This window comes from Engystomops pustulosus, chromosome 7 (genome assembly GCF_040894005.1).
Source record: "Engystomops pustulosus chromosome 7, aEngPut4.maternal, whole genome shotgun sequence".
NCBI classification, from domain to species: Eukaryota; Metazoa; Chordata; class Amphibia; order Anura; family Leptodactylidae; genus Engystomops; species Engystomops pustulosus.
In genome coordinates this window covers 149,190,235-149,214,849 of record NC_092417.1, presented here as the reverse complement: position 1 = coordinate 149,214,849, position 24,615 = coordinate 149,190,235, and the positions used below count along the sequence as shown (strand labels likewise).

Here is a 24,615-nt window from a genome sequence, read left to right as displayed (position 1 = left end):
CATCCCAAAGATGCTCTATTGGATTGAGATCTGGTGACTGTGGAGGCCATTTGAGTACAGTGACCTCATTGTCATGTTCAAGAAACCAGTCTGAGATGATTCCAGCTTTATGACATGGCGCATTATCCTGCTGAAAGTAGCCATCAGATGTTGGGTACATTATGGTCATAAAGGGATGGACATGGTCAGCAACAATACTCAGGTAGGCTGTGGCGTTGCAACGATGCTCAATTGGTACCAAGGGGCCCAAAGAGTGCCAAGAAAATATTCCCCACACCATGACACCACCACCACCAGCCTGAACCGTTGATACAAGGCAGGATGGATCCATGCTTTCATGTTGTTGACGCCAAATTCTGACCCTACCATCCGAATGTCGCAGCAGAAATCGAGACTCATCAGACCAGGCAATGTTTTTCCAATCTTCTACTGTCCAATTTCGCTGAGCTTGTGCAAATTGTAGCCACAGTTTCCTGTTCTTAGCTGAAAGGAGTGGCACCCGGTGTGGTCTTCTGCTGCTGTAGCCCATCTGCCTCAAATTTCGACGTACTGTGCGTTCAGAGATGCTCTTCTGCCTACCTTGGTTGTAACGGGTGGCGATTTGAGGGTTGCCTTTCTATCAGCTCGAACCAGTCTGCCCATTCTCCTCTGACCTCTGGCATCAACAAGGCATTTCCGCCCACAGAACAGCCGCTCACTGGATGTTTTTTCTTTTTCGGACCATTCTCTGTAAACCCTAGAGATGGTTGTGCGTGAAAATCCCAGTAGATCAGCAGTTTCTGAAATACTCAGACCAGCCCTTCTGGCACCAACAACCATGCCACGTTCAAAGGCACTCAAATCACCTTTCTTCCCCATACTGATGCTCGGTTTGAACTGCAGGAGATTATCTTGACCATGTCTACATGCCTAAATGCACTGAGTTGCCGCCATGTGATTGGCTGATTAGAAATTAAGTGTTAACGAGCAGTTGGACAGGTGTACCTAATAAAGTGGCCGGTGCGTGTATGTACGGCCACAAGATGAAGGACATATGGCAATGGTCGCCCGGAGCACTGTATCGCTCCATACACGTGAAAAAGATAGGACATGGAGGTTACTTTATTTGACCTATCAAGAGCAACAGGAATTTCTTCAACTGGATAACCGGTACAAAACTGTGACGGAACCCATAGACAGCACACTGACATCCAATACTACACCAAATTGAATAAGGACCCAACTCAAAAATACACAAGAAAATTGAGGAAAGTCATTAGAGGGTTATCTACAGACTCTGCTAACCTTCTGGGCTTAAAGGGGTTGTACACTTTCAGCAAATATTTCATATGGTTTGTGTAAGGAAAAGTTATTCAATTTTCCAATATGCTTTCTGTATCAATTCCTCACAATTTTCTAGATCTCTGCTTGCTAGCCTTCTATAGAAAGCTTCATAGTTTACTTCCATTGGATAGAAATCTGTCCATGTAATGTAATGGACATGCATGTTCGCGGACCATTATTATCACAGAGAGTAATAGGAGATGTGTCATAATAATGGCTCCTACACCTGCATCTCCATCACATCATATGGACAGATTTCTATCCACTGGAAGTAAAAATAGAAGCTTTTATAGCAGGTCAGCAAGCAGAGATCTAGAAAACCATGAGGAATTGATACAGAATGTATATTGGAAAATTGGATAACTTTTCCTTACACAAACTATATCAAATATTTGCTGAAAGTGGACAACCCCTTTAATCCCGGAGAATCCCAAAACAGTAGTTTTCTGTATGCTAAAATTCATAAACCAGGGAACCCAGGGAGACCCATCATCTCAGGTGTGGGAGACAACCCTCCGGATTTGGACAAACACAGGTTCTGTGTTGCAAGATCAAGCCCTCACATGCACCAGGTAGAAGAAGTTGAACTCCGGCGGACCTCAGCACAGCAGCGACATAGGAAGGAACTTGGACGCACGATTTTAGTGAATCGTGCCGAACCCGAATCCACTTCGGACAACGCACTGTGGGATCGCCACGGGACCTGGTAAGTAAATCTGCCCCAATGTTCCTAGACCCTTCACTGCTGTGCTACTGGCAACCCTCAAACCTGAGGAATATTGTGATCAGGAGCTTCCTACCATCTAACGTGAAAAAGGAACTTTCCCCTGTAATGTCAGGACCTGCAAAACCTGCTCTCTGATTTTGGTCACAGACAAGATACAGATCCCCAACACACAGCAGGAATATGACATCCTTGGGACATTTTCGTGTTCCACTCCTTATGTGGTGTACCTGATTGTGTGCAAAAAATGTCCTGTGGGGGTCTTTATGTTGGAGAAACAGAACAAAAACTTAAAGCCCGGATAAGGTCTCATCACCAGACTATAAAAAAAGGAGCAGAAACATCTACCTGTGACCACACACTTCTGCAGTCCTGGATATGAAGGTTCTAGTATTAAAGGGCAATTTCTGGTCACAAAATGAGAGGAGAATTTAGGAAATAAAAGTTTATTACCCTCTTTGACCACCCCCTCACAGGACTCAATCTATCAAATGGATTCATGACCCATTACAACATCTAACAAATGTTATCCTGAGATAATGGGTTATGAGAGAGTGCCAAGACATGGGTTAGGTTAGCGCTTCTCCCTTCTCTGCTCCTCAACAATAGAGGAGCAGAGTCGGCGTGGCTGCCGACTCCATAGACTCGGCAGTCACGAGTTAAACAGAGCTGCCGGGTCTAATTGGACCCAGTCTAGCTCTGATCAGAATCCCCAGTGACAGGTGGTCATTTCTCCTGTAACTGAGGCTCTTACAGATGCGTGAAAAAGAAAAAAATAAAGTAAAATAATTTTAAAAAAGTGGGGTCTTTTATGACCTCATGGAGACATATAAAGTAAAACACACACACAAAAAATACTAATAAATATTCATAAAAATACAATGATGTTAATCTTTAGTTAATTTTACATTTTTTTAAAAAAGTACTAAATATTACAAAGAAACGCATTTTTTCGACTTTTAAACCCAAATAAAAATTACCTTTTTAAGTAGCTCTATGGGGCACATTTACTTACCCGTCTCGTTGACGCCGCCGATCCGGAATGTCCAACGAGGGTTCGGAGCTGCAGCGATTCACTAAGATCGTGCGTCCAATTTCCTGCATGTGTCGCTTCCCCGCTAAGGTCCGCCTGAGTTTACCTTCTTCTTCTTGGTGCATGTGAGTGCAGATCTTGCGACACAATTTGTTTTTTTAAAATCTGTGGGTTGACCGACGTCCACGCCCCCCAATTTGTTTCGCATGATAGCCGGCGCCGATGCGCCACAATCCGATTGCGCGCACCAAAAACCCGGGGCAATTCAGCACAAAACGGAAAAATTCGGGAAACCCAGCGGAAATGCGTCCGACGGACCCTTAGTAAATGTGCCCATGTGTGTCCCAAAAAACGCAGCAAAAAAATTTAAAGCAGGGCGCTAAAAAAATAGTTATGGCCCTTAAACCGGCGCTTATGAAAATTCGCTAAAAATTCCCAGTCACTAGAGCCTTTTCAGGCCGTGTCACTAAGGGGTTAAGGGCCCGTTGTCTCAACTTTGTTCTTGTCCTTTTATTTACATTTTGTTTGTATTTCTTCTCTGTTTATGGTGTATAAGATAGGTGTCACTTCAGAAAGACTGTCATACCTGCTGGATGAAGGGACCGTAGCCGTCCTAAAAGCTTGTAACATCTTATATTTCAGATAGCCATTAAAAGGTATCACAATCTCAAGAAGGTGACTTCAACTGACCTATGGAAAGCAACAGGAAAATCATTGGAGAGGGGAGGGGTCACCTCCACACGGCCGTAGCAATGCGGGCATACGTCAGTGTAAATGCAACCTAAAGCTACATTCACACTACCGTATGGGGCACATATATACAGCCGACATATATACAGCGTATATGCACTCCCCACAGACGGCAATGGGCGCATGGCGCCATACGGGAGCGGTATAGTGCAGCACATGTACGGCACCGTGCCGTTCCGAAGCTGGGAGAAAGATAGGACATGCCCTATCTTTCCCCGGAATACGGCGCTGTGCCCCATGTTTCTTTCTGGAGAGGGGCGACTCCTCCTGCCTGATTAGTGCACTTGGTTGTTATTAATAAACTAGTACCAAATGTATCATCCCCTCTCAATATTCTGATATTTTACTGATTCGCTCGTATCACAATTTCCAACCAAGGACACTAGATGGCAGTGTATTCGCACTTCTCATACACAATCTCCCTCTGTATAGCTATGACCAGGGTGAGATTTATCAGAACTGTCTGAGGTAAAACTGTGTTAATTGCCCATGGAAACAAATCAGAGCTCAGCTTACATTTTATAAACAGCTGTGGAAAAATGAAAGCCGAGCTCTGATTGGTTGCTTTGGGCAACTACAACAGTTCTACTCTCAGACACGTCTGAGAAATCTCACCCTGGTAACAGAGTGTATAGTTATACAGGAGGAGATTTATCAGAAGTATCTGAGGTAAAACTGCTCTAGTTGTCCATAAAAATCAATCAGAGCTCAGCTTTCATTTTATAAACAGCTGTGGGAAAATGAAAGCTGAGCCCTGATTGGTTGCTGTAGAAAATTGGAACAGTTCTGCTCTCTGACACTTCTGATAAATTGCCCACATTTTAATGTGCATGTTCATACTTATCGGCTGTTCATAATTTATGAAGCATTATATACATGACAGCTACTGTGACACAGTGACACAGATGTAAAAGTGCCATAAAAAAAAAACAGAGCAGTTTTCTTGAAGACGTGCAACTGTGACACCTGTGTGAATGAGCCATAAATTGCATCCTTTCACATTTGAAGTAGAAAGGCACCCTAAGGGTGATGCCACACGTGGCGTTTTGAACCCGGTTTTGGCCCGTTTTTAAGCAGTCCATTAAAAAACGCATTTGTTTTTTGAAAACGCATCCGTGTTTGACCAGTTTTAATTAAGATAATTGTTAAAACCTGTTAAAAAACGGATGTGTTTTCAAAAAACGCATACGTTTTTCAAAAACGCATGCGGTTTTTAATGGACTGCTTAAAAACAGCCTAAAAACGGGTTCAAAACGCCACGTGTGACATCACCCTAAGAAACTTTTTACATTCACCACTATCTACTCCTATCTCAAACCAAGTAGATCCAATTTTGTCCAACGAGGAACATTTCAACCAAATTATTTTATTTTAGTACATTGAAATATTTTGATATTTTTATTATTTGTATTTTTTTTTTTATTTTGATGGACTTTACAGAACCAGAAATAATGTGAAATTGTTTCAGTTTTGCTCATTAATAATACAAACAATATAAAGAGTCTGAAATCACATTATGTATATGCTCAAACATAAGAAGTAATACAAATCTAAAAACAAAGCATCAAAACAACGGTTAATGCAAATGTTTTGCTGATACAAATAGACAAGAAACAGTTTTAAATAAAATGATTAAATTACTGACAGATTTATGTACAATCCCCACACGTAGTGATATACTGATGTAGACTTATTTTTTATGCGAGATAAGGTGTCTCATGTCTTACCGCAGTGGTGGCGAACTTATTGCACGGGTGCCCGAGGAGGCACTCAGAGCCCTTTTTGTGGGCACCCGGGCCATCACCCCAGCACACCAGACAGGACTCAAAGAATCCTCCTGCAGTTCCAAGCAACTTAAAAGATGCTGCTTTCAGTCATATTTTGATACTTACTTTGCTACTTGGGACTGTAGCAAGAGGGAGAATGAGTAGACAGGTCCGAATTATCTTAGGAGGACCTCCTGCTGGCCCCACGATTTTCTCGGTGTACAGAGGGACACTGGAAAGAAGCTACAATGATGCAAATTATCCATCTTTCTACTATGTTGCTGTCCTCAGGAGGTCAATCTGATTGAAAGTTGTTGAAGAACAGGGAGCAATAAGTTACTGCTTTCATTTTTGGTTGGCACCTCACAATAAATAAGGGGGGGGTTTGAGTTGCAGTTTGGGCACCATCACCGTCTTAGGGTGTGGTGTCTAGATGTGTACCGACCACATTATTTCCATGGGTGTCATAGGTACTTAAAGGGAACAATAGGACCAAGTGGATCAATAGGACGTGAGGATAGTCCTTTTAAGGGCTTATCCTCACGTCCCCGCACTTTTTTGATAACTTTTATTAGCGGAATATGTAAATTTTGTTAAGCGGCTACTGGGGCATGGAGTAGCCAGAGCTGAGGTTACACGGCATGGCTACTCCAGGCCCCAGTAGCCTCTTTGCTCTTCCTACCCAAAATCTTCGTCCAACGAACCTGACGTCTGCGCATGTGCAGAACAGCAGGCCCGCGCCTGTGCAGCTCCGGTTTCGGGGCAGTGACGACCCAGGTATGGGCCTGCTATTCTCCACATGCGCAGGCGGTAGGTTCGTCGGACGAGGGCGCACAGCTACGAGGAGCTGCGCGCCGAATATTTGGAGTAGGAGGAACAAAGAGGCTACTGGGGCGTGGAGTAGCCGCGCCATGTAGCCTAAGCTCCGGCTACTCCATGCCCCAGTCGCCGCTTAGCAATATTTACATATTCGCTTGATAAAAGTTACCACCTTTATAGGTAGATTCATGGTGGTAGGTTCCCTTTAACAATAACATACACTTAAAGGGCTGTTCCCATCTCAGCAAGTAATTGTTATTCTTTGTACAATTTTTCAATATACTTTCTGTATCAATTCCTCCTGGCTTTCTAGACCTCTGTTTGCTGTCACTCTATAGGAAGCTTCATTGTTTACTTCCTGTTCATTGGATGCCACACAGGTGCATGGCTCATTAGTAAGAACTCAGAGCAGAGTTGCGAAGCATGCACCTGTGTGACATCACATGACTTGGGATCGCTTTATGTCAACAGGAAGTAAAAAGTGAAGCTTCCGATAGAATGACAGCAAGCAGAGATCTAAAAAACTGTGAGGAATTGATACAGAACGCATATTGGATAATTAAATAATTATTTTTATCAAGCATGAAATTACATTTATGTGCTAAAACTGGACAACTGCTTTAACTACATATAACACCTTTTAAAGTGACTCTCCAGTCTAAGTTAAAAGTTTTAATATGCTTATGTGTTACAAAATGTAACTACACGCACTGTTCACTCAACTCCTCGGCTTCTAGTACCTCATTTAATGCTATTTGTACACTAGGGCTTTTAGTGCTGCTCTAGTTGAAATGACACGCCATCAAAGGTAATAATAAAATACCAGGTACCATATTTTTCAGACTCGTACAAGATAGGGTCCGGAGGTTTGTTCTTAAGTTGAATTTGTATGTAAGTCGAAACTGAATATTTTATAATTGTAGATCCAGACAAAAAAAAATTTTGGCCCCAGTGACAATTGGAGTTTAAACATTTTTTGCTGTAATTGGACCAAGGATTATCAATAAAGCTTCATTACAGACACATCACAGCTGATTATTGCAATCTGGGACTATAGTAAAGCATTCAGAGAGCTTAACCAGAGGTCAGAGGGGTCTGTCTGTAACTATGGGTTGTCTGTAAGTCGGTTGTCCTTTGTCCTGTATAAGGCGCACTGGATTATAAGGCACATCATCAATAAATGCCTGCTAAAACACCTAGGTTCATATATAAGGCGTACCGGAGTATAAGGCGCACCTGATTATAAGGATGAATGACCAGCAGGTGGCAGACCTGTGCACAGTTCAAGGCAGCTGTTGTCTGTAAGTATGGTTCATATATAAGGCCAAAAAATATGGTACTTTTTATAATAGTAAAACAACAAAAGTGGATTCAGAAGGGAAGATGTTTATGCTCACCTCCCCGTCCCATCTCAAATGGCAATAAGTTTCTTTTGTTATATTTTAGAATGCCTGGGTTAATTAGAGCTTCACAGCATATGCAAATTAAGCTTAGGTGCTTTACTGAGGGCCTCATGGTTCTAAAGATAATTAATTTATGCATGCCCCTCCCCCGGCCGATGGACATGCTGATACTATACCAAGAGAGCCAGTGACATCACCATCTCTCCCTCTGCTATTCTCACGCTATGCTCGATTTTAGCCTATTCTGCTATGTGCTGACAATGCCGTCTTGACCACAGCTGTACCCCTGCCACATCCTAATTTTCTGTATACATCTGTATACATACAAAGACCCAGCAGTGACAGGCGCTATATGCTCCTCATTGTTTTTAATGCCTCCCCAGCCATACATTAAAATAAATACACCTGGACAGCTCCTTCAAGTATAGGACAGCATAACACCCATATCACTGCTCAGTAGTGCTTGATAATGCCGTGATTGAATTGGCGAAACGTTGCACTACTATGGTGGAATAAACTTTTTTCTTTATGGAATTATTGGAGTGCTGCTTCTCGACCGTCTACTGCTCAGTAGTGATAATACAGCACTACCCTATACTGTATACATAACACCCATATCACTGCCCTGTATGTACAACACAAGATTATGCCATACATGTTATCATAAACAAACAGACCTACAGCATAAAGATTTTGAAATATTGGCACCATGTAAATTTACTACACATTGGTTTAAATTTTAACTTTGAGTTGAAAAATTACTTAAAATGTCAAAAAAGTGAGAAATAGTGAGTAGAAATTCCCTTCTTAAACAAACCCTCAGTGATCAATGAATGTTTTGTGAGATGTGCACCTCAGCGTGTATAATAAATATGACCCAGTCTGGATGCACCTTCCATTCATTTCACATCATAGAGAGTAGGAAATTACTTAAAGGAAGTCTACCATCGGGAATCTCTACCCCGTGGTAGAATCCTCATGGTTCCATCATCCCTAACCTGCTTTTTATATTCCCTAGTCCTAAGTCATTTTATGTATATGCAAATTACCTTCTAAGACTACTCGGGCATGGAATAGCCTCTGTCAACTCCGGTAGCTAATGCTATTCTTACCTGCGTGTCCATGCTCTCTGTACGGCCCTTGCCCAGGAGTCAATGAAAAGCCCATGGGATGCGCAGAAGCCAGCAGCACTCCGGGAACCACTTCACCTGTGTGGGCCGTGCTGCCACGTTCACAAGTGGCATGGATGCTCAGGGAGGCTACCTTGGCGTGGAATAGCCTTAGCAGGTAATTTGCATATTAAGAAATTATTTTTGACGAAGGCGGCATACTAGGAAATATTCAAAATAGTTTAGGGATGATACAGCCATATGAGGAGTCTATTAAGGAATCTACTTCAGTAAGTAGATTAAAGGAAATCCATCATGATAAAGCTTACTCATAGATCCAGGCACTGTGACTGTACCAAAGCTGCTCCATGCTGTAGCTTCACAGGCTTTTACAGCACTTCCAATGTGTGCTGAAACCTTCTCTGCTACAGTGAGATTACATCAGGCATAGAGACGGGGAAAGTGCTCCTTGCACACTGTAACATCCTGTGAAGCTACAGCACAGGTTATCCCTACAGAGACCTTAGGACTCATTAGCATAAATGTTAATGTTGATTTTAGAAGGAAGAGGACCATGGATATATGGATATAAGAAGATTACCACAGTCATGGTGCCTGGATCTATGAGTAAATGTCCCTGGTTTATCATGATTGAAGTTACCTGTGCAAAAATGAGACAAAAAGCTGGCTTGGTCTGGGTTTTTAACGGAAAGATTCAGACAGATTGATTAGATTACATTTCTGACTTACTATAACATTCTTGTATTCAATATGCACTGTTAACCCAACTATTTCATCAGCTAACACAGAAGATCTCAGGAGAAACTAAACGTAGGTGTAAAACACTAAGAACTATGACCTACTAAGCATCAGTTACAGGGCTGGAAGGTGGATACAGGATACAGGGAAATGTAGTTTTGTCTGGAGTATTTCTCTTCCTATATAGTATAGCCAGATAAAGGAAAAAGTTACTCAGAAACAACTTAAAAAATCAGCAAGTAAAAAAAAAATGTTAAAAATTATTTGAAAACATATTTGGTTCCATTTTTTTGGGATGTGGTAAATAGAGTTGAGTTAAATCTTCAAAGATTCAATTTGAGTCCGAATTGGAAGGTCATGAGCGCCATGATTGACCTCCTGAGGCATTTTCCAACGTGGCCTGGTGTCTCACCTAAATTCTGCCAAGTCTGGGAGTCTCTCAAAAAGTAGATGGGCCAGGGTTTTTGGAAGGCGTCCATGGCTCCCTGGTATGTTCTGGTGGTGGAGAACCACAACTGTAGGAATAGGCTCTAGTAGGTCAGACTATGACCTTCTAGTTTCACCCAAAGCTTAACCCATTTCTCTTGCGAAGTCCCTTGACCATACTATGAACATCCTATGCATAGATTTAATTGGATCCCTGTCCGACGTCCTGGAGGATTGAGAGGGTCTTAAAAATAAGCCACCCTCCGGGAGCCCTGGCTGATGCTCCCTGGCAACTGCAGCTCTGGTTCTCCATCACTGGGCGAGCTATGTCCACCTTTCTGGAGCTGTGGTCTGAGTACTTTTTGAAAGCCTCTCAGTCTTTGTAAAAATTCTGGTATGAAGCACCAGGCAAGGCCAAGAATTTTGTATTTGTGACTAATAAAATTTAACAAAAAATGTTTCAAATTCAATAGTCAACCCCTGTACCTGACTTACTTTTTCGGTCAGTAGAGAGTATACATGAAACCTCTTGCTCTACTAAAACTAGACACAACCCTCCTTTTAAAGGTGGTGTCCCCTGTGGTCTGACCTTTACCGATCAGGCAGTATATCTATGGCTTGTATCCTTTTTAGCAAAACCATCACCTCTAACATTCAGATCTGTCACTCCCTGTAATACACAAGATGCATTTTGACAACAGCAATGTTTTATCCCATAATGTATAAGTTTGTCACGTTAAATAGGCTCTTAGAGCATGCTTAAATTACTTGAGTCATTATTTGTGGGGGCAAATGTTGGATTAAGGTCTTCTTCATCCTCCTCTTCCTCGTCATCTCCTTGTTCATTGTTGAACTCTTCTTCGCTGTCTTCATTTGCTTCCACATTTGTATCCTCAATCACCATTACTTCTGGGGCAGCGTCCTCTCTAAACCATACGGCCTTGTAACCTGCATTTTCCTTCAAGTCTTTAGTAAGGATAGACTTCATTTTTTTGTCATCTGAATCAGACTCCCCATCCGGTTCTGCCGATGGCTGACTCTCTGCTGGGGCAGCAGTGAAAAGTACTGGGCTTACTGCAGCAGCGGCCATCAGGTTATTTCCAGAGGACACTTCCTCGATGTACCCGGCTGTGTCAGGTTCTGAAATTGATGGTGGGGCTATACTCATGTTGTCTTCTTCACTTATGAGTTTGTCAATTCTGTCACCAGACCCTCCAGAATTCTGTCAAAAAAGAAAGACTTTGGTAAACTGTTCAACGTTAGCAGTGAATTACCTCAAAGAGCCTCAATTTGAAGGAAACCCAACACGACCCCTGCAGTATGTCTTTATGCTGCTTGGGTTTATGGCACTAAACCTGGTGACCCAATCCCATACATGGTCACATTGTTCCAAAATGTAAAAATTTATTTTACGAGAGTAAATTCATGCATTTTTCACTGGCAACACACTGTAATGTTATCAGCTTTCAGACCCGTAAACCGCATAGGCTTGGCAACCATACCATTGGTGGGATTGCTGGGTATTTCACCCCTAACTATCTGATAGTAATGACCTATCCTGGCCATAAGGACATGTTGCTGGTTTAGGGGCCCCAAACTTGATGAAATTCTGATTCTACCCCACCCCCGTACACAACCCTCATGCCAATTGGGTGTGATGGGACATAGGCCGGGCCAGGACCAGAATGTGAAATTTACTATAGCCTGGGCTCGAATCCTTGCAGAGGTTATAGCTAAATTCTGTGCCAGGTCGGAACCTCCTAGTGCAGCTGGTGTATCGTTCCCCAGCTTGGGGGGATTTGCCCAGTCTTCATAAATTTTACCCTATAGATTCTAAGACTAACCATCAATTCAAAAGGGTGACATGGCAGGATTTTCCACTGGTGGGAGGCCAGCCGCTAAGGACCCTGCAATCTCCATAGTCAAGGCTTCCTCCACAGAAACGGAACCCATGGTTTGTTTTTTGCAGTGCCGTTTGACATCGGCATGTAAGGTCCGCAAGCACACCAAGGGTAGTAGAAAAGACTGTGTGAGCCACAAACATAAGCCAGAATAGGACCTGACTTGTGTCTTGGATAATTGGCTCTTAGCTGGGGCAGTAGGCACATGGCCAAAAAGCTATGTTTGTGTGCATGTAACCTTGGGGACAGATGTGCGAGGCTGAGAGAATCTTATTGTACTATTCCACCAATCCTACTTCAGCCAGTTGTCCTACAGCCAAAGACAGGACAGTGGAGAGGAGGAGGAGGTCATAACTGATTAACAATCAAAGGAGATTTCTGAGATAATTTCTATCACAAATAAGATGAACATTTTTGTATCCATTTTCTAAGTACTACTTTAAAAACAAACAAATGAAGATACAAGGGCAGATTTATCAAGGTGTCTAAAAGTTAGAATGTTTTAGTTGCCCATGGCAACCAATCACAGCTCCCCTTTAAAATATTCATGAGCACTGGTAAAATGAAAGCTGAGCTGTAACTGGTTGCTATGGGCAACTAAGAACATTCTAACTTTTAGACATATTGATAAATCTGCCCCACAATGTTTAAGCTTAACTTAAGCTTGACTGTGGTAATCTACTTATATTTGTTATCCATGGCCTCCTTCCTTCAAAAAGCAACTTCAAAAATTATGCTAATGAGCCTGGAAGACTACTCAACCAGTACCGAGAGCCCCTCCATGCAGCAGCTGCTACAGTGTGGAAGGAGCACCCCCCCCCCTCCCACTGTGTGCTGGAACTTCATGAACTGCAGTGTGATTACATCAGCCAATGTTGAGGGAGCAGAGAGGGAGGGTGAGACAGTGTAACAGCCTGTGAATCTGCAGCACAGAGACTCTGATAACATGCCCCCAGCCCCTAAGGCTCATGAGTATAATTGTAAAAGTGGATTTTGAAGGAAGGAGGCCATGGACAACAAATATAAGAAGATTACCACAGTCTCTGGAGCTATGGGTAAGTGTCCCTGGTTGATCCAGGTGCATGGTAAATTTCCTTTAAATCCCCTTGAAATAACTTAAAAACAATCTTTATATGCCCCAATTTGCTATCATGTAGCCCCCCCTCCCCGAAACATCCTTGAAGAAGAAATATTACGTGGAACCATTAAACCATTAAATAACATAAATGAACTTCTTAAAGGGGTTGCCAAAGACTAGTTAATAATGGCTTATCATTATGGAATTGTGAGTAGAACTGCTGGTGGGCACATGAGGCATCTGCTCAAAAAGAAAACCAAAACGAAGCCTCGGAAGCCACTTACATTCCCTCTTTGTAATCTCCACTTTATTGAATTTCCATATTGCTTGTAAATGAAGAAAGCCAATCCAACCAAACACAGAGCCAGAACGGATCCCAGGGTGGCACCTAGTATTGCCATGTCAGTCGCAGTATAATTTGCAGCATTCGCTGATGCTTCTCCGGAACCTGATTAATAAAATATAAGAAGCATAAGAACACAAGGAGACACAACCACAAATAAAATGTAGTGGGGGAGATTTATCAATCCATCTACGCCAGAAAATGGGAGTTATTAGCATCCGAAATGCCATGCACCACATTTACTGAAGGCTTTAGACCAATTTTAGGCTGTTTTCCGACTCCCACGAAAATTGAGCGTGTCCTCGGTAAAAGGGGGTGTGAACTTGGTAAAAAGTAGAACTTGCCAGTCTTATACTGCCCCAGATGAATATTTCAGCATTAGACAGAGTGATAAATCTAAAGACCAACACATTAATAAATCTCCCCCAATGTGTTATAACAAAAATCTCTGTAGTTTTTTAAATATTTTTAAAAAATCATTTTACTATCCGAATTTTAAAAGAAAATTTCTTGCCTAAGGTGGATAATAGACTGATGCTTCCTGTTCCGTAAAGATCATTTTTCGTTTCATCATCAGATGTAAAGATTCCCCAATAAAAAAATTGCAGCTCCCTTCTTCCCCTTTGTTTTCTTTGCCACCTCTTATACAGCGCACCATTGTTCTCAAGCATTGTTCCCTGATTTCAGAGCAGATTTTTTTGTAAGGGGTTTAACGAGATTGGAAAGAGGTTCTTATTTTTAAAATTATCTTCTAATGGTCATGTAAAGCCCTAACATGACCTAAGGTTTACTACACATGAAAATACATATGTTTATAGTTATATAGAGAGATGTGAAAATAGCCAAGAAGGACAACAAGTAAAGCACCACTAATAGGACCACTACCACTATCTTTTGAACAAATTTTAGATTTTTTTTTCATTACATTGAAGCAAATAATTTTAACCTCATGCTCTTAATTTTAAGCAGCATCCACCCGAAATATAAAGCATGCTGCCTCCGTTTTCCACAAGTAGACAATGACGCTCCATGATTTCAATACAACAGCAATTCTGCCACTGATCACCCCCACAAAGAATTTATGGCACAAAATTCTATGTGAACCAACTATTATTTTCTAGGGGGCTCTAATATGGCACTACTACTGTGTGGTGGCACTATTACTTTGTTGTGGCACTATTACTATGTGTCAAGCACTATGTTGGCACTATTGCTATGTGGAGAGCCCTGAGGGGACACTATTATTGTGTGGTGGCACTATTACTGTGTATGGCACTATTACTATTTTGGGAGCACTGAGGTGGCACTATTACTATGTGACGAGAACAAGGGTGGCATTATTACTGTGTGGGGTGTACTTGTGTTGCACTATTATTGTGTGGGAAACACTAAGGTGGCACTATTACTGTGTGGGGAGCACTAAGATGGCACTTTTACTGTGCACTGTTTTAGCACTAGTATGGTGTGGAGAGCACTTATGTGGTACTATTAGTGTGTTGGGAGAACAAATGGGGCACTATTACTATGTGGGAGCACTAGGGTTGCACTTTCATTGGAAGATGGGCATATTACGACTGCCATGTGCCTTGGTCTGTATGAATATTATAGGCCCTTCAAGTCTGGAATTCAATTTACTAATATAGGTTCTTGGGTAATGGAGGGTGTGTCCCTTCTTCCTGCTATCAATCTGCGGTTTCAGGACCTTTGGAGGCCCTTCAAATGTCCTGAAATGGCTCTTGTGTACATGTGTTTTGAGAGCAGGAATAGATGTATGAGGATTTCACGGGTGAAAGTCCTTCTTAATATAAAATTTGCTGGGTGGTTCGGGTGGCCATGGGCCCCCTACAAGGCTTGGGCCCTGGGAGTCTGTTTGTAGGGAATCTTCCATCTGCATAGGTTTAGCAAGTCATTTAAAGGACATCTACCATTAGAATGAAGGATTGTAAACCAATGACACTGGCATACTGGTGTGTGCCCCTTCTGACAGGATCCATTCTTCTTTAAGCTTCCTATGCCATTGTTCTAAAGAAAAAAATCTTTATTAAATATGAAAATGAGCCTGAGGGGCTCCAGGCTCTATTAACAACCATGGAGCTCAGAGCCCCTCAGGCTATTTTGCATAATTTTAAAAGCATTTTTGTAGAAAAAAGGGGCGTAAGAAGCTAAAAGAAGAGCGGTCCTGCCAGAGGGGATGCACACGAGTATGTCAGTGTGCTGGGTTTACAATCCTGAATCCTGTTGGTAGATGTTCTTTAACAGTTTTATGTTGAGGAGTTGTCCTCCACAAACCAACATTGCTCGAAGGGTGGCTACTATGCTTTCATGTGAAATTGAACCATAATTAGAACTTATTCTAGTGTCTGTAAAATGAGTTCTAACAGAGATATCTGTACCAGTTCTAGTAGTAGAACTTATCATTATTCAGACAGTGTAAAAGACTTGTAGCCATAGAGATACCTGTTCCAGGAGTGTTTCTTGTTGATGTCTGAGCAGAGGAAGTGGTAGTTGTAGTGGTACCTGTCCCAGGAGTGTTGCTTGTTGTTGTGTGGGTGGAGGGAGTTGTAATTGTATTGGTACCTATTTTAGGAGTGGTACTTCCTGTTGTCTGAGTAGAAGGAGCTCTAGTGGTGCCTGTTCCGGGAGTGGTAGATGTTATTGTTCCAGTATAGGGAGTTATAGTTGTAGTGGTACCTGTTCCAGTAGTGGTGGTTGTGGTCGTCCCAGGAGTTGGAGTGGTTCCTTTTGCAGGAGTAGCACTTGTTGTTGTTCCAGTAGATGGAGATGTTGTTGTAGTGGTGCCTGTTCCAGGAGTGGTGGTTGTTGTTGTCCCAGTTGAGGGTGTTGTAGTTGTAGTGGTGCCTGTTCCTGGAGTGGTGGTTGTTGTTGTCCCAGTTGAGGGTGTTGTAGTTGTAGTGGTGCCTGTTCCAGGAGTGGTGGTTGTTGTTGTCCCAGTTGAGGGCGTTGTAGTTGTAGTGGTGCCTGTTCCAGGAGTGGTGGTTGTTGTTGTCCCAGTTGAGGGTGTTGTAGTTGTAGTGGTGCCTGTTCCTGGAGTGGTGGTTGTTGTTGTCCCAGTTGAGGGTGTTGTAGTTGTAGTGGTGCCTGTTCCTGGAGTGGTGGTTGTTGTTGTCCCAGTTGAGGGTGTTGTAGTTGTAGTGGTGCCTGTTCCTGGAGTGGTGGTTGTTGTTGTCCCAGTTGAGGGTGTTGTAGTTGTAGTGGTGCCTGTTCCAGGAGTGGTGGTTGTTGTTGTCCCAGTTGAGGGTGTTGTAGTTGTAGTGGTGCCTGTTCCAGGAGGGATGGTTGGTGTTGTCCCAGTTGAGGGTGTTGTAGTTGTAGTGGTGCCTGTTCCAGGAGTGGTAGTTGTTGTTGTCCCAGTAGATGGAGTTGGTGCTGTAGTGGTGCTTGTTACAGTAGTGATGGTTGTTGTTGTGGTAGTCGTGGTGGTAGTTGTGGGTGCTGTACAAAAATACATTTTTTTAAATCATTATCATAATAATGTCACATTAGAATATTCTGCACATTACCAACCTTTGCAAACCCAACCTTTGGATGCTTATAAGATAAGTAACTATCTTGCCTTGATCTAAGGGTGTATTCAGACTGCTATCTCTAAAAGAAAAATAGGGGCAGATTCACAGGCTTTTACAATAATAAGAACATGTCTCACCCCAACCCCCTGCTCCCTACTCCCGCTGCCTGAGTAATCCAGCAGCAGGAAGTTCAGGGAATAAGGGGAACTGGAAATGCTCATTGTAACAGCATGTGAAGCTACAGCACTGAGGGGCTCTGAAAACCCCCACCCCTCATGCTCATTAGAATAATTATTAAAGTTTATTTTAGAAGAACAGAGTCCATGGATAACAAATATAAGACGATTACCTAGCTATATGACTAGATATCCCTAGTTTATCATGGATGATTTTGATGGTAGATTTTGTTTAAAGTGAACCTGTCACCAGGAATGGAATTTTTAGCTGGTGACAGGTTCCATTAACCTATCCTTAGCTGATTTTAAAAATGCCTCGTGAGAGTGTGAACCTTTACGCCGCTGGAGAGCAACCCACCACCAGGGTTGAAAAGGACCTGGACCACTCCCATCCCTGGCCAACTCCAGAGGGAGAGCTCCCAGCCGGCCATTGCTGTGCGTCCTGCAGCCAGCAGGAGGACTTGGGACCAGTTGGCGACAGACAGGTGGTGTGTCCCAAGGGGACTGGAATCCAGAAAGGACATTGCTAGTTTGAGCTCATTGAGAGCCGGAGCGCTGATGAGGAACCCCAGCAGTGTTTCTTGAACCTAGAAGGGAGCTTGGGTTCAAGAAGTGAGGTAGTGCCCTAAGTAGAGGCTAAGCTGTTTGTTATTTTTGTTCTTTAATTGTTTTAAAACTGAATAAAGCGGTTTCTTTCAGATTGCTACAAGCTCCTATGTTATTGCTTTGGCGCTCAGCACAAACCCCACAGCCTTCTGAATCTTTACAGTACTTTATATAAGTTTAATTCACATTACCTGGCTCTCTGCCAGCAGCATGTGCTGAGTCTCATGAGGGGGCAGCTGCAGCGTGTAAGTACCTTTCCTCTCCTCCACACTCATGCAGCTCCTTAACCCCTTTCTGTCATGTGCATGGAGCAGACAGGGGAGGGGGATGGTGTGCAGGAGAGGAAGAATGTGTGACCGGGACTCTCCAGATGCTGCTGGCAGAGAGCCAGGTAATGTGAATTAAACTCATATAAACTATTGAAATGATTCAGAATGCTGAAATCAGCAAAGCATAGGTTATTGGAACTTGTCACAAGCCAAAAATGACATTTCTGATGATAGGTTCACTTTTACATCCACGTGCTGCCCTACTTATAATAAGAAGTGAGGCACCCGATACCTTCTTGCAGCCACAGGATTTAGCTATTAGGTTTCTATTGTAAATTGCAGATCCTGTGTGGTTAGGAAATGACAGGAGAATGTATCTTTGATAATCAGGATTGCACGTGTACCACTACATATACATGTCTAAGAATGCATTGGACGGTACAGAGCACTTACCTGGGGTGATCTCAATTGTTACTGTGGTTGTGGTGCTTTCAGATGTTGTACTATCAGTTGCATTTACCTTTTGGAAAGACAAACCAGTTTTCTTTTACAGAATTAAGGCAACAATTGCAATAGTATCCCACAACATATATTTAAGGCTACATCCACACGAACATATGGGGGACATATATACGGCCGGCGTATATACACAGCGTATATACGTCCTTCATCTACTTCTATGGCCTCACGGCGCCATACGCGAGTGGTACAGTGCTGTGCGCTGTGTATTCCTATGGAGAGGGGCGAGGGTGAGCAGCGCTCATCCCCTGCTCCACTCCCCGGCGACCGATGTATGCCCGCCATACTACGTAGTACGGCGGGGATACATCCTGTGAATGTAGCCTAAGATAGGAAACTGGCAGCCCATAGGTGGCAGTGTATATGCTGGTTTATGTCAGAGCCTAGTATCAGAGGGATCCTCAGGAAATAGCATACACTTTCTAATGCAATTTGGAGAACTTACCAGTAAAACAGCGGTGCCAGGAGAGGTGAATACAGAGTTACTTAAAATGTATCCATCACGTAGAATTCTAAAATCGGTGCTGTTCTCTATTTTATATGTGACCGCTGGATTGTATCCCTAAAAAAAATATAAACATATAAAGAGAGTTACCTAAACAGTCAATTTGAGAGAAAACTTTATAGTTTTGCATGCACATGAAGAGGCGCGTTGGAGAGTAGGAGAAGTGAGCGCTGCTCGACCCTCCCCTCTCCATAGAGAATAGTTGCACACGGCCGAAAGATGGAGCAGGCTCGTGTTCACCATACCGAGCCCTGTGGGGGACATATATGCGCCTGTAAATCAGCGGCCGTGTACATGGACCCTTATACTGTGTGCATGGACCCTTATACTGTGCAGAAAACACAGTAACACAAAATATATTTTGGATACTTAGAAGGGTGGTCTGGGGTCTGTATCAGTTTATATTGAAATATATTTATCTAAATGTTACAGGGATTGCCGGCTCCAGGTTTCATTAGGACCCTGGGCGGAAGAGCCTCAGTAGGCCCCTTTGCAGTGACCTTACTGACCAGCATTAAAAATTCAGAAACTAAAACAGTCTCCAGTTCCCTAGTTAAAGGAAACCTACCATTTAGAATGGCCGGGGTAAGCTGTAAGTACCGAGCACCACGCCGAAGCCTCTCCTGCTCTAAAGTTTAAAAAGTGTTAAAACCGCGATACCGCGGTTTATAACACTAACGAAAGTAAGTACCGGCACCAGCTCACCCTGAGCTGGTGCTCGGTACTTACAGCTTACCCCGGCCATTCTAAATGGTAGGTTTCCTTTAATCATACCAGCCCCCTCATGGTTATTTTATATAAAGCCCCCCTCACCCCTTCGTTAGATACACCCCCTCACCCCCATGGATTTCTTATGTGGGCCCCCCCAGGAGCTATGGGCCCCGGCACTTGCTCATGGATGCCGAGTGCTGGAGCCGGCCCTGGTCACAGCTGTGTATTACATTTTATTAGGGGTGATACATACATCTGGGAAGTCTGCATCAGAGGCAAATACAAGGAGTTGTTTCGTCTGGTCACTAGAATCCAGGACAAAGCTTCCGATCCCTGAAATTGAAGAGATGGTTCCATAGTAATTGGCCTCTGGAAATCGTGGTGGGAAATTGTTCTTTTCCTTTACGTCAATCTGAACGTTGGTGATGCTGTTCTTTAATATGTCATTAGTCTGGTAAGCCTGGAACAAAGGAATATTATTTTAAGTTCTTTTTAGTCATTCAAGTTATTAAGAATCGGTATATATTTGGAAGTGATATATTATAAGAATAAAAATTTTATAATAATCTTTATTTATATAGCACCATCATATTCAGAAGCGCTTTACAAATTACACGGGACATATATAAATAAAATACAGTATAGAGTTATATGCAACAATAGCAGTGAGGGCTCTGTGCACAAGAGCTTACAGTGTATGAGGATGAGGGGGTGACACAAGAGCTTACAGTCTATGAGGATGAGGGGGTGACACAAGAGCTTACAGTGTATGAGGATGAGGGGGTGACACAAGAGCTTACAGTCTATGAGGATGAGGGGGTGACACAAGAGCTTACAGTGTATGAGGATGAGGGGGTGACACAAGAGCTTACAGTCTATGAGGATGAGGGGGTGACACAAGAGCTTACAGTCTATGAGGATGAGGGGGTGACACAAGAGCTTACAGTCTATGAGGATGAGGGGATGACACAAGAGCTTACAGTCTATGAGGATGAGGGGGTGACACAAGAGCTTACAGTCTATGAGGATGAGGGGGTTACACAAGAGCTTAAAGTCTATGAGGATGAGGGGATGACACAAGAGCTTACAGTCTATGAGGATGAGGGGGTGACACAAGAGCTTACAGTCTGTGAGGATGAGGGGGTGACACAAGAGCTTACAGTCTATAAGGATGAGTGGATGACACATGAGCTTACAGTCTATGAGGATGAGGGGGGTGACACAAGAGCTTAAAGTCTATGAGGATGGGGGGATGACACAAGAGCTTACAGTCTATGAGGATGAGGGGGTGACACAAGAGCTTACAGACTATGAGGATGAGGGGTGACACAAGAGCTTACAGTCTATGAGGATGAGGGGGTGACACAAGAGCTTACAGTCTATGAAGATGAGAGGGTGACACAAGAGCTTACAGTCTATGAGGATGAGGGGTGACACAAGAGCTTACAGTCTATGAGGATGAGGGGGTGACACAAGAGCTTACAGTCTATGAGGATGAGGGGGTGACACAAGAGCTTACAGTGTATGAGGATGAGAGGGTGACACAAGAGATTACAGTCTATGAGGATGAGGGGATGACACAAGAGCTTACAGTCTATGAGGATGAGGGGGGTGACACAAGAGCTTACAGTCTATGTGGATGAGGGGATGACACAAATAATGTATAATGCTTCACTGTTTATACGCACATAGTGCTTGGCTTAATACAGTAGCACATTATTATGCAAGTGTTTTGGGGGTCAGCCTGGGGTCCAAGGCTTCCAGGGGGAGAATGGCAACCCAAACCAAGATTGATGTTGCCCTGTAGAGATAATAAAGAGAGATTGAACTCCAGTCTGGAAATCCTCATACATGTGTGCAGGCTCTCTTAAAGGAAACCTACCATCACGGATCTGGTGGCAGGTTAATCTAAGGTATAGCCCGAAACCCTTTTTATAACTAATCCTTTAGTCACTCGTAACAATTCTAATCTTTTATCTCCCTCATATGCAAATTTCCTGAAGAGGATACTGGGTCGTGGAGTAGCTGCGCCATGCAGCGTGAGCTCTGGCTACTCCACACCCCAGTAGCCTCTTTTATCCTCCAACCAAGAAATCTTCAACTCACAGCTACGAGAAGCACTCGTCTGCGAAGCTGCCAGCCTGCAATCTGCAATGATAGTCTATGCAGAGTGCAGGCTGGCGGCCACACGGTCTCTGCTCCGAAGCCGGAGCAACTGTGCATGTGCAGAACTCTGGCTTTGTGGACAAGTAGCTGTACACTGAAGATTTCTTGGTAGGAGGATAAAAGAGGCTACTGGGGTGTGGAGTAGCCAAGCTCACACTACATGGCGTGGCAACTCCACGTCCCTGTGGCCTCTTCAAGAAATTTAAATATTAGGGAGATAAAGGATTAGAATTGTTAAATTCTAAAGACTATTCACTAAAGACTATCTATACAGATCGCAGGCTGGCAGCTTCGCACACGAGTGCTTCTCGTAGCTGTGCGTTGAAGATTTCTCGGTTGGAGGATCAACGAGGCAGATGGGGCGTGGAGTAGCCAGAGCTCATGCTACATGGCGCATCTACTCCAAGCCCTAGTATCCTCTTCAGGAAATTTGTATATGAGGGAGATAAAAGATTAGAATTGTTATGAGGGACTGAAGGATTAGCACTAAAAAGGGCTCAGGGACTATTACTATTACTATTACAGGGACCTGCCTTAATAGGTAGATCCGTGATGGTAGGTTTTCTTTAACGTGTATACATAGTTTCTAAAGGTCCTCCAATAGTCCTTAAACTGCACATTGGAAAGGGACCAACCTTTCTTTCCCTAGAAATGTGTCTTTCCCCTATGTAATTTGCACCTGGCTTTATAGCTCCATGTCAGGATCAGGGGTAGTGGAACCACTGTACCAACGCACTTGCTCATGGTGGAGGCTAAGGCGAAGTACAGAGTGAGTCGTAGAACAGAATCTTAGTCAAGGACAGGCAGGAGGTCAGGACAGGCAGCACGGGATCGAAGTCAATAGCAAAGCAGTCAGGGATGGCAGCAGATAAGAGAGGTCAGGAACGGAATAGGGGTCACAATGGGAATTCATAATACAAGCGTAGGGCATAATGAACATGCTTTCTCGAGGCACAAAGATCCGGTGGGGTATGCAGGAACGGGCCGGCTACTTATTAAATTAACAGGGCGGCCGGCACAAATCAGTGGTGCGCTGGCCCTTTAAGATTCAGGAAGCCGGTGCGCGCACCCTAGGAGACTGGGACGCGTGCATCGGGTGCCGGAGACATTGTGAGAATGTGGACTGGTAAGGTGACCTGCATGCTAGGGAAGAGAGGGGTGCGTGGCTGTGACTGCGACCCGGGACACTCCGCTTCTTTTGGCTATTCAGACTACACCGCAATGGAGAACTCATATGATGAATATGCACCCCAATACCCCAATTGTTTGCCATCCCATTGTTATATGCTACATTCTTTATGAAATGTCGAGATCTCAATAACATGAAAGTGCATCAACATGACCAGTACCTACCATTACTTGCAGTAGGATAGTTCCCAGCGAGTCAATGGCCTTGTTCATTGTTATGTTTCCAGTGGTATCGCTGATATTGAATGCCTCATTAACATTTCCTATACAAATAAGGGAATAAAGGTTTGGGTAACAGAATAAACTTTGAACGTAATAGTGAAGGAGCTATGACTATGGGACACAGGTCACAAGAGTTTATAAGAGATAAGGGTAGACATTAAGGGCCCCCAAAACTTATGAAACCCCTAAACCAGAATACTCATCTGCTCTCTGGAGTTAAAGAAAATCTACCATCACAATCCATCATGATAAACCAGGGATACCTACTCATGGATCCAGACACAGTGACTTTGGGAAACTGCTAATATTTGTTATCCATGGCCTCCTTCCTTCTGAAATTAACTTTAAGAGTTATTCGAATAAGTCTGAAGGGCTCTAGGAGCATTGCCAGAGCCCCTCAGTGTACAGATTCACAGGCTGTTACAATGAGCAGAATATGTCTAAACCAACCCTGCTCTCTCCCACCTCCCTCTGCCTGTTTAATCTAGCATCAGCAGGAAGTGTAGGGGAAGGGGACACCTGGTCTGCACATTGTAACAGCCTCTGAAGCGACAGCATGGAGGGTCTCTGTAAACACCCACTAGAGCCCCTCAGGCTCATAAGAATAATTAGAAGGGAGGAGACCCTGGTTTATCAAGCTGGATTTTGATGTTAGATATCTTTTAAAGGGATTTTCCCATCTAGACTATTTTTGACATATCTTGTCATAAATGTCATAAATAGATGATAGTTGTAGGTCCCTGATATAGAACCCACAGCTATCTGGAGAGCAGCAGTCAGTTGACCTCCTTTCAACTACCTTATTAAGTAAAAAAACAGTTTAAGTAATTTAGCTTCCTGGTGCAGCAAAGTTGAGGCTGGTGCACTTGTTTCCTTCTGCCCCTTTAAATATTAATTGACATATCCCATAGAAATAAGAAGAAAACTGCAGGACTGCCAGATGCCAAAGAGAAACTCACAAGACAAAAACAGAATATTCTATAAATTACTGGGAAACAATGAAGGTTATGTATGTCCCAGTATGGTTGGAAGCATATACTGTACACCTTGTTTCTTCCCAAATAAGACAGGTTCTTGTAATATTTTTTGGGCCCAATTTTCAGTGGATGTCTTATTTTTTCCATTAACAAAAATCCACATTTATTCTTGATTAAAACAACAACATAATTCAAATATAACAAATCTTCTGCAAACTGTCAGCTCCCTCTTCCCTGCAGCTTTCTCCTCCTCTTCCTCCTGACAGGCTGGAGGGGGAGACAACTCAAACACTATAACTTCTGTACCACGGCACC

At 43.2% G+C, this 24,615-nt stretch overlaps 1 protein-coding gene across 1 annotated transcript in view; it reads right to left on the bottom strand.

Moving 5' to 3' along the window:
- Positions 1-9,610: 9,610 nt before the first annotated feature.
- Positions 9,611-24,615, bottom strand: part of CDHR5 (cadherin related family member 5) — a 31,792-nt gene continuing 16,787 nt past the window's right edge. Inside the window, exons 9-15 of the mRNA XM_072116596.1 lie at positions 23,267-23,364; positions 20,001-20,207; positions 18,977-19,093; positions 18,466-18,532; positions 15,892-16,887; positions 13,376-13,539; positions 9,611-11,334 (exon numbers count right to left, since the gene is read on the bottom strand). Coding sequence (XP_071972697.1) covers positions 10,861-11,334; positions 13,376-13,539; positions 15,892-16,887; positions 18,466-18,532; positions 18,977-19,093; positions 20,001-20,207; positions 23,267-23,364 — 2,123 coding nt within the window. The 3' untranslated portion in view covers positions 9,611-10,860. The remainder of the gene's footprint in view (positions 11,335-13,375; positions 13,540-15,891; positions 16,888-18,465; positions 18,533-18,976; positions 19,094-20,000; positions 20,208-23,266; positions 23,365-24,615) is intronic.